This window comes from Lagopus muta, chromosome 5, assembly GCF_023343835.1.
Source record: "Lagopus muta isolate bLagMut1 chromosome 5, bLagMut1 primary, whole genome shotgun sequence".
NCBI classification, from domain to species: Eukaryota; Metazoa; Chordata; class Aves; order Galliformes; family Phasianidae; genus Lagopus; species Lagopus muta.
This window is the reverse complement of record NC_064437.1, coordinates 33,643,091-33,653,861: the sequence shown is the minus strand read 5'-3', so window position 1 is coordinate 33,653,861 and position 10,771 is coordinate 33,643,091. Positions and strand designations below refer to the sequence as shown.

Here is a 10,771-nt window from a genome sequence, read left to right as displayed (position 1 = left end):
TTGGCTTTTATCTTTCAAGAGTTTCTTTATATTGCACTTTATTAGCACAGTATTTTTCCATGATAGCAGAGCTCTTATGCAAACTTAAATACATTCACACTCCCACACACTTATGTCCTCCCTGAAGCAGATTCAGCTTCTGGCTTGGAAATAGAAAAGATGGTACTAGTGATATAGGAGAACCCAGCAGAAGGAGCTACATTGCTTTAATAGTGGCATCAGTATCCAAAAACCCAATGGTCTACATTCAAATATCAAGAAAAATGCTTTCTCCTGTTTATTCACTGGATGCCATAGGATTCTAGGTTCTATTAAAAAAACAGTGAGCCAGCTGAGAATTCCAACACTAGCAGAAACTATTAAATGGCCTTTAGCTAAGCTAAAGTTCCAAGTTAAACTTCATTTCCAAGGACACGTGCTACATTTTGAGCAGGAAATAAATATCCTGAAGCTATTTGCTAAGTGTTCAGCCCCGAAAGGTACTATCTGTTCTGAATGCCTCAAGATTAGTGCTCCACAAAATACTTGTCCTGGGGCCTCAGCCCCATCTGTGCTCTGCTCGTCATCGCTCTGTCCACGCGGCTGTGGGGTAGCGTTCCAGCAGCGCGTTCCGCAGCTGGGCTGTGTGGATCTTGTCTCTGGTCTCCACGGTGCAGGTGACCTGGAAAAGGAATTAGGAGCATTCCTGATGGCATGGCAGCATTCTCAGACAAAGGCGTTTCCAGCTAAGTCCTAAAATGCACTTGGGAAAGCAAAATGATCAGTTTGACATAGAAACTCTGGACTTTACATTCCCTATCTATGCGTGTGAGAAAACTGACATTATAGAAACTCTGGGACTCAAGTTCTCATCTATTATTTCAAAACCTTTCAGTAGTCTAACTCTGTTGTCTTCCAAGTTAGAAGAAGAAAGGCTGATCCTCTGCTGGCTCCCAGGCAAATAGTTTTGTACTCTTGGTCTCCCTAAGGCCTCCATTAACAACTTCTCCATTCCCTGGAGCAGGTATCTGATGCTGGTGCTGCCTCCTCCACTTCTGATGCTTGCTTCCCTTATTGCGACATTTCTGGGCAACATTTGTTCCAGCACCTTTGTTTTTCACACCTCTTATATTCTCCTAATCTTCTCTCATGAACTTATTCCCAAATTATCCATCCCTGCAGCATTTTGGCTGCTTTCCTCTAATCACACATCTTGTTACTGTTTCATAGAATCATAGAATGGCCTGGGTTGAAAAGGACCACAATGATCACCTGGTTCCAACCCCCTGCTATGTGCAGGGTCGCCAACCAGCAGACCAGGCTGCCCAGAGCCACATCCAGCCTGGCCTTGAATGCCTCCAGGGATGGGGCATCCACAACCTCCTTGGGCAACCTGTTCCTGTGCCTCACCACCCTCTGATTTAATTCTGATTTTCTTTGCTTGCTCACTGAGTCACTTCTAGTTCACTGTTGCTCTGCCATTAAGTCAAACTAAACTCAGGTAAACTAGAACTTGAACTCCTACAATTCTGTGATTCTGTGTGATTCTGTGATTCTGTGATTGATAGGTCCCTTTTCTTCTCTTTCCTCCACACTGACAGTCCTGTCACACAACCTCTGAAAACAGTAACTTCAATGCCATTGTTTTCAATTCTTCTTTGGCCCTTTTGATATCTTTTTCTACACGCTCGCTTTCCTATTGCATCAGTCTAAAATATAAAACAGGCGAGGCATCAACATGAAGGTGCAGAATGAGCATCCCAGGTGAATAACTCAAGCCACCTCTAACCCTGTTGCCATTATCACTGATGCCAGAATTGCCACATGGAAAAAGACCTCAGAATAATGGAAACCTAGCAAGGAGGGGATGCAGGATGAGTTGCAGTGTGACAACAGCAAGGCCAATCTACAGAGAACAGGAGCAGCACTAGTCATGGTAGCTTCAAGGCAGACTCTTAGAGGCAGATGCCACATATAATCTTCCTGTCACAACTGTATCCTTTACAAAAGCAATAAGGCAACACATAAAATTGTCTCAACTCACATGTGTTTATGACAACACTTCTAAATAGGAAATTCGTGAATTCATGTTTCCTGGAATGAGTTTAAAATAACAATCAATAAACCATTAGGAGGACTATTGATAGAGAAACAGCTGTGAGCTCAGCTAATTGGGAAATTCAGTCTAAAAGATCTAGCATGAAATAAACCATAGTGTTTCTGTAATTCTTTGCTTCTTTTTCTGAACATAGTTCTATTCTTTTGTGTGCGTGTGTGTGATTCTTTGGAACAAAACTGATGCTAATTTCTCTCTCCACTGAAAAAAGTGGGATTTCATCCAAAGAAAAGGACAATCACTGAGGACAGGATTAATAATGTGGGAAGAGGAGAGAACACTATGACTTGAACAAGGATCTAAAGGATATCTTGGCACTGAAGTTCCAACATTATCCACTCCATGTTTCACATAGAATTCCTAAAGCTTTGCAACCATATCTTTAAGAACACTGTAAATAATAATAATAATAAAAACAACCTCCTATCTCAGCCATCCTGCTTGTTTTGTCCTGAGCAAATCAACTGTTGTGCTAGGAACCACTATGAACTTGTGAGGTTTGGCTCTGATTATTTTACAGAAGACAGTTGCTCTGCCCTGGGAAAAACATGAGAAAAATGTTGACCGATCATGTTAATTCTCCTCCTCTCTGTCTTATTTTCTGCTAGTGACTGAAATCAAAACGAGTTGGAAAGACTGGAACCAGACTTGTTATAAATATTTTGGATAAATAATGTCTTTTTGTTCTGTTTATGAACAGCATCCAACAAATGGTAATGGCTATCAAAGTTGATGTAGTCTATTGTAAATGTAAGACCACTACCAAACAACTCCAGGTATTCATCTGACCTTTTACACATGCCTAATAAAGGAAGAGAGGACATCTGTTCACAACAGAAGCAAAGAGCTGATCACTTTATAACAGCTACAGAGCTAAGCAACAAGGAAGGTAAGTATGTGGAGTATGGGAATTTGCTTTTCCCGTGTGGATTATGCCAATTTACACTGGAATTTTATATTCACAGAGCTCCTTGCTCATCACTTCACCTGGGAAGGATAATTTACATGAATGCCCAACAGGGCAATCCTCATACTCATGGGTAGGTGTGAGAGGAATCCTCTCATTATTCTAGGGTATGTACTAACCTAGGTGCTGCTAGGAGTTTACCAGCCTACTGATGAGCTATGAGTAAGTGCTGCAAAATGTATTTAATCTACTGCCTGATGTTTCTTATACTGCAGGCAAGATAATCCACAACAACTAAGGAAAACTTGTTTGAACTACTGTAACTTGAAATCCATTTCATAAATGTAAGTAGCAGACATAGGCTTTTGATCCAGCAGAGCTCTCAGTGACTGCAGGACCATACTTGTGTAGGAACTTTCTTTTATGTATTAAAAAGAATAACCCAGTTCATTTTATGGATTTCTCTCCTAGCAGATTGCACTTCTGCTGAACTAAAAAATAAAAAGGCTGTTAAAAGTAAAGACTTAACCATCTAGATGGATACTTTACTGCAATTAGAGTTCTACTCTGTGGCAAGTAATGTAAAGATTGATTCCAGCCTAAGGATTTAGCTAGCCTGGTTTTTCTTACAGAAATCCTACAAATAATGGAAGACAGAGGGGTCTTCACTGACTATTGCAGTCTTGTGTGTTTAATTTAACAATTAGAGAAGATAATTAAAAATAATTGAGGTGGTGAGCCAAAGAGGAGGAAAAGGTAAAGACTGATCAATAGTTATTACTCTGCACAACACCAAGCATATCCAAAAATTAAAATATAAATTAATTTGAATTAATTCTATCACAAATACAGTAAAGTTTGTAACTTTGCAGGAGGAGGGAATTTGTGAAATTCTGCTCTGCGTAACTGAACTCCCAGTCCTTCATGTGGGCATGTGGCCACTCTGCCTTGTAGATCAGATTTTCCACGATGTTCAAAATTATTTTGGGGTGCCCATCAACTCCCGAATGCCTGATATCTGCATGTTGTGTGTGGAGGTAGAGTAGCCACAGTGAGACAACACTGTGGAATAGAGGAAATGTGAGCAGCATTGTTGACTGTTGGTGAGGGTGAACAGTGATAGGACAAGGAGGAATGGTTTTAAACTGAGGCAGGGGAGGTTTAGGTTGGATGTAAAGAAGGAAGTTTTTCACTCTGATGGTGGTGAGGCACTGGAACAGGTTGCACAAGGAGGTTGTGGATGCCCCATCCCTGGAGGCATTCAAGGCCAGGCTGGATGTGGCTCTGGGCAGCCTGGTCTGCTGGTTGGTGACCCTGCACACAGCAGGGGGTTGGAACCAGATGGTCATTGTGGCCCTTTTCAACCCAGGCCATTCTGTGATTCTATGCTGAGTCAAATTATGTGGGTTTGGTGCATTTCTGTGCTCAAGTCAAAGATAGACCACAGCCAGCTAAAGCAATTCTTCATGTTCCTGACTTACTGACTTCATATTCCATTGCTTTAATTCTAGAAAGGATATTCACATTACTCTAAGGTGGCAGTCCTGGGCAATTCATGTAATATATTATTCATGCTACACCATTCTTAGTGAAAATGCGAATTGTTTGTAGGCAAATCACTGGAGCTGCAAATGATAACTTCACTTACTTACATTGGTTTCAGTTCTATATAACAAATAAAGCTATTTCTATTATTTCTATTAAGATCATCAAAAACTGAGTAATTTTCTGAATTATTCAATGAACTCCTACTGGAGATGACTGCACACTGAAAGTGCACATTGAAAGTGCACCCTGCACTTCTATTTATGAAGTAATCATCAGCTGCCAGTAGCTTCTTCTTGGTGCAACGTAAGGCTTGAGAAAGCATAACAGCTGGGGTGAGCAACTTGAGCCCTTACCTTTGTCATACACTTGTGCTCAGGCCTGCTAGCACTAGCATCAACAAGTCGTCTCAGCATTAAACAAGCCGGATAATAGTCAAGCAGTCAAGCACTCTTGGCTTCCTCAGACTGAGTTTCTAATTTTTAAAATCACAGTAAGATATTCTCTAACGCATTGTGCTGTGGAATGCCATTAAACAAAATGGCTGTATACTTCTGGAGGGCCTTAGAGGAAACTTACTGTCTGACTTGCCCAAGGTCATGCAGGAAATGCTCTATGGCATCCTTCTCATAGCTGAATAGCAGCGTGCTCGGCTACACTCTCTCAAAAGGCCAATAACATGGAATATGTTGGCATCTAGGGACTCCAATCCAACGTGCTCTACTCTGCTCTTTTACAAAATGCAGGTTGGCCTAAAGGGATTTACTCAAATTGATCTGAACAGACCAAAATAATTAAATGACTTCTAGCCTGAGGGGAATAAACTATGCATACAGCAGATATTACACTGCACAAACTGAGCCAGGAAATGGAGCACCACTGGGAAAATGTGTAATGTTATCATAAAGAAAAAACAACATTTGAGTTATGAATTCATATATTGTTGCAGTCAGAGGAAGATGTGATGGATGTTCTTTTTATGACTGGTCTCTTCCGAGTTATTTAAAACCAGAGCTGGGAAGAGGCCAGACAATCCCATAACTTCAAGCAGGCCTGGGGGCAGAGGGAAAACTGCACTGCTCCACGGTGGCTGCTTCTCTGCAAGGCTGCTGGAGCACCTCACAACCTGGCAGGCTCTTGCTGCTCCATTCCAGAAGTTCTCCTGCACACATGCTGGTCACAGTGGTGAGGAGAAGACTTTCCTAGAAACGTGATGAGCTTAACACATTTTTGTTTTTTTTTTCAGATGAGTTGCCTGAGCTCAAATATGAGACACTCATTAAGCAAGTCAACTGGTAATCTATAGCAGAGCCTTGCATGGTTTCATAACAAAAATGTATCTCACCTTACCAAGTCACTTATAAATTTTGCTCATTGACTCCTAAGTTAGTGATAATATGAGATGTTACAGCTATGAAGTGGTTTACAGATGGAAGCATTTAAACAATGTATTTTCCCACACTGGATGTGAGAGATATTACTAATAAAGATTGGTTTAACAAAGGCAAGCTGTGATTTCCTTTCCTTCCAACAACTGGGTAAACCATTAAATCTCTACTTCCAGTTAGCTGGTGATGTTAGATGACTTTATTCCTTAGCTCTCATCTGTGTTAGTGCTTCCATATTCTTGGCCATCTAAATTGCTTCAATAGTTGTAAAAGCCTACAGAATTTATTTGTAGATTTGCTGAGAGCTTCTTGTCTGTTTCAATGTTGGGATCTTGGAAGCCATTTTCTATCTGCTCAGGTAAATTAGGGTATAGTCCTCTGCAGGACAGAAATCTAGCGTAAGACACAGGCTAAGAAAATATCAAATAGGGATGGAAAGAGTCTGTATCCAAAAGAAAATCCCATGGTCTTCCAAGGAATGCAACCTGCCAATCTCATTGCTCACAGCACTTCGTTAAGCATTGGCTGAACTCTGGTGTGACCATAAATCAGACATGGAAAGATTTGTTTCTCCTTGTTTCATCTTCCTCTCCTTCTTCTTTTTTTATTTTAAAAATTTTTTTTAATATCTCTTATTTTTGCTAGTGGAATATTCCAAAAGCAAAAAAAAAATGTAGTTTGAACACAAAGCTTCCTTTTAGAAAGTCGTGACTACTTCAAGCACGGATCCTCCCACAGCCCGCACCAGGTGAATAAACACCCACCCATCAAGGCATATTTCCAGAAACATCCCTGAGTTTGAAGCCAAGTTTCCTTCCTTTGGAAATGAAGGGATCAACCCGTAAGGATGACTGCACACAGAGATGACAATCCAGACAGGATTGATTTAGTGTTTCACGTAAGCCACTGCACTTCTGCACTGCTCTGTCAAACACAATCTATATCCACAGTTGAAGGTGTGTATTAAAGGTAGAGTAGATTTAACTATTAAGCCTTTCTTATTAATAGCACTAGTCCAACACACAATGATTTTCATTTCTGATCCAGATTTAAATGCACATTTAAATGCACACTTAATTTTATTTTTCTTTTTAATTATTTATACTGACCAAAATGGTTCAAAATTCGGTGTGGGTCTGCTTTAGAAGCCAGTGCTCAAAAAGCATTGCTGGTACAGGGCTTTGGTTCTTACAAGCAATAAAAGAAACAAGCAAAACTTCCCCTACATGAGTTAGCTTTACTATGAAAATATGTGCATTCTTCTATTTCAGCTTAGAGCAAATGCATTTAAATGGTTAAAGGTAGATTAAATATTCCATCTTTCCCAATCACACTCGTTTTAGTTTTCCAATAAAAGCTCTGCCATTCATTAGGTCTCACCAGACAGAACTACCTGCACAGCCATGGAGCTCTATATATCTGGATGAGTACTTTGTACTTCATATCTCATTACCCAATAGCCTCCCCCAGACTGGTTAAGAGCCATCACGCAAATCCAAAATCCAATTAAATTATTCAGGGACATGAGTTCCTCCCTCTAACGTTCTTGCAATACCGCACCATCAGATGCTTGAAGTGGAAAGTCAGTGAAAACACACCATGTTTGAAATGCAGACAAAAACACTGCATTTTTTCATTTCTCATTTCTCATTCACAGACTGTATTTACTGCGAATTCTGATAAAAGCAGAAAGGAGTCAGAGGGATTTTTCTACCCCATGCAATGTCACATTACACCAACCAGGGATCTGGTCTATCTTAGTGGCACAACACAAAATAATGCAGAGTTAGCCTCAGACACTTCAGAAAACTGGTAATAGCTTCATTGAAGTCCTTCACTACAATCATCTATTCTTTGTTTTTCTATATTCCTTTGTCAACCTACTCCTTTTATCTGTGAGTGGATCTTATTTATTCAGTTTATTCTTTACATCCATAGCTGAAAATACTGAGCAGGTTTTGACACTCAGATGAATTCATATCCAATGCAGGACTCATCACATCCTTCCTCTAGCTGGGAAATTTGATTATTTTAGATTTAAAAGTGAAAATGGAAGAATTTTCTTACCAAATAGCATTACTGAATTCCATTATAAGCCAGTTTAGCAAAGTTTCCAAACTTCCACCCATGATTTCACAAACTAAGTCAGATTAGCCTTGGTTGGCAGCATGAAACCAGTGGAACCACACCTTTGGTTGGTTTGCTCAACCAGTTGAAATAAGAGATATGTCATGAGGTGAACAATCCTTTCAAGAGATGTCATTAATTGATAACACCTCCTCCCCATTATCATATCAAATACTCAGCAAATACTCCATTCTGTGCTCTTTGAGGTTAAGGTAAAAAACTGATGCCCTGGTTGAAAACATGGATTCCTTAAGGGTAAGGGTGCTCTCCACGTTGCTGCATGGCAAGCTGATCTTTGGTAATTACAGCCAGACTACACAGCTGGCTCTTCCTGTTCTAGATGTGTGCTGCAGCTTGCTCATCACTTCCGGCACAAAACTATTTAAGTAATGAAGGTTTGCATTGAGTATTTCACTGGCTGTGTTGCAATAGCAGGTAAAACAGGTCTGGTAGTACGTGTGTGTATGCTGAGCGTTTGGTGAGGCAAGATGCTGTATAATGCAGGTGACATTATCAATTACACTGCTCTGAAAATCACTGTGCACACTCTATTGGACTCCTCTGGTATCTAGATATCAGAATAAATAGGGGGATGTCAGCACTGTGAGAGGGCCTGAAGTTGCACATCATCTTACCTCAACACTGAAGAGCTCCGATGTCACAAATGTGCGTTCTTGTCTGATATCCAAAACTCTAGATGAAATAAGGGATAAAACAAGTGATAAATTACAGATTACAGCAAACTTTTGTTATTATAAAATTATTTTTGTGTTTGGACAGCAACTATCTTTGCAGTTTTCTGTGTTAGGCACTTGTTCCATGCTCCAGAGGTTATTTTACATAGGAATAAAAATAAAGAAAAAATACTTTTTCTGAAATGTAACACAGAAAACACAGATTAATTAGTAACCTATACTCTTGCCTCCAGAGTACATTTACAAACACGACCAAGTCTTTATTCACCTTTGTGCTCCATTTCACTGTTATCAGTCTGATTTACCTTGCTTCTTCCCGAGCCAAAACTTCCAGTAGCTTTGAAACATCTGCTGGGCAGTCAGAAATCACCAGGGAAAATCTGCACACTCTGCTCTCAAGGGTCAGGGCACGAGCAATGCATTGCTGCAGCAAATGTAAATCCACATTTCCACTGCAAATAGCAATTGCCACTCTGAAAGAGGAGAGAAAATAGGATTCTCTATTTCTCTTTTCTCTGCAAATGAGTCAGAAATCACAGACACTGAATTCAATGTCAGCTGAGCATCTGCGGGGACCACTCTTTCATAAACATATACTGCATTTCAGAGGGGCTCAGCCCTCTGTGTCAGCTGTGCACAGGGTACAGGACCCTATGGAGCCATACTGTCTGAAACCACTCTTGTTTCACATTGTCACTGTTGATTTATTTTTGTTAGCACTAATTAGATGGACAATTCTAGATCTATTTCAAATTTAAAAAATGCAACAGCACTTTCACTTGCAAAGGGAGTCTCAGATTCTTAACAGTTAGATGTCATGCATGGTCTATGCTTTCTGTAAGCATTAATTAAATTCATCTCAAACTTGCAAAATGAATACAGAAATGTTTGAAGGGCAAGTGAAGAGCCACATGGTTAGTCCCTGATAACCTGCAGAGCCAGTCCTGTGCACTTTCCCTCTTATTTCAGCTGTGCTGAATTGAACTTTGTTGTCAGACCCTGTAAGCCTGTTCTGGGAAACTGCCTCAGTGGTATTTCAACATATCATGCCGTGCAATGGAAATTTTATCTTGTCTTGAGTGCACGTACATTTAAATACACTGCAGACTATACCCTGAGCTGGGGCTCAAGCTGCTTAAGTCCTAAGTGCTGAAGCCCAGATGTAAGCAAGGAGTTTTATTTAATGCTGAGCACAAGGGTAATCCCAGTGACTGTCTGGGCAGGAGTTCCTGGGGCTGGAAGGCAGGTGTCACCCAGTGACTACAGATGACAGCCTGGCTTGCTTACTCTCATGGCAAAGACCCACTGCAAACCATTGACTTCCATAGGTGGGATGAGAAAAGGCAGCTGGTTGACAAGCCAACTGGGGCTGTGCACAACTGCCTTTTTCGCCATCATTTGAGATTATAGGAAAGTGATTTGTCTGGTGTCCAGACTGACATCTGTCTTGTTCAGCACAGTCTTATGACACATGAATGGTATTTTCAGCCTGAAGTGATGTCATGGACGAGAGCATTGACAGCTCAAGGCAGAAATGATCACTCCTCCATTTCCCATCATAACAGCACTCCGCCCCACAGCTCCTTATGAAGCCCTGTTTGCAATAACTGCTGTACCTTTTACCCTTCAACTCAGGCAGCTTCCCAGCGACCAGTGCTGCAAGCCCAATGGCCCCTTCTGCATCAACTGTGGCTCGCTCGTACTCCAGCAATCTCAGCATTGAAATGAGGACATCCTCCTCGCTGAGGGCCAGAAAGTGGTGTTAAAATGAAACAAAACAAAACAGATAAAACAAATAGCAACCAGTAAATGAAGACAGTACATTTATGTATCAAGGGATTCCTTTAGCCCTGCTGAGAACATAATAATCTCACTGTGGTGTTAAATTAAGCTGTGTTGCTGGGAATGAATGGCGAGTCTTATTATTTAACTATGATTGTTTTTATTATTATTATTAACAATAAATAAATAAATAATAATTATTGTCTATACAATTAATATAAATACATAAAAA

The 10,771-nt window shown here is 40.5% G+C and overlaps 1 protein-coding gene across 5 annotated transcripts in view; it reads right to left on the bottom strand.

Annotated features, from left to right (window-relative positions):
- Positions 1-10,771, bottom strand: part of LOC125693143 (L-threonine ammonia-lyase-like) — a 28,061-nt gene continuing 17,290 nt past the window's right edge. For all 5 annotated transcript variants that reach the window (XM_048944677.1, XM_048944674.1, XM_048944675.1 and 2 more), the window contains 4 exons: positions 10,374-10,499; positions 9,063-9,230; positions 8,698-8,755; positions 1-661 (listed from right to left, as the gene is read on the bottom strand). In XM_048944677.1, coding sequence (XP_048800634.1) covers positions 563-661; positions 8,698-8,755; positions 9,063-9,230; positions 10,374-10,499 — 451 coding nt within the window. In that variant the 3' untranslated portion in view covers positions 1-562. The remainder of the gene's footprint in view (positions 662-8,697; positions 8,756-9,062; positions 9,231-10,373; positions 10,500-10,771) is intronic.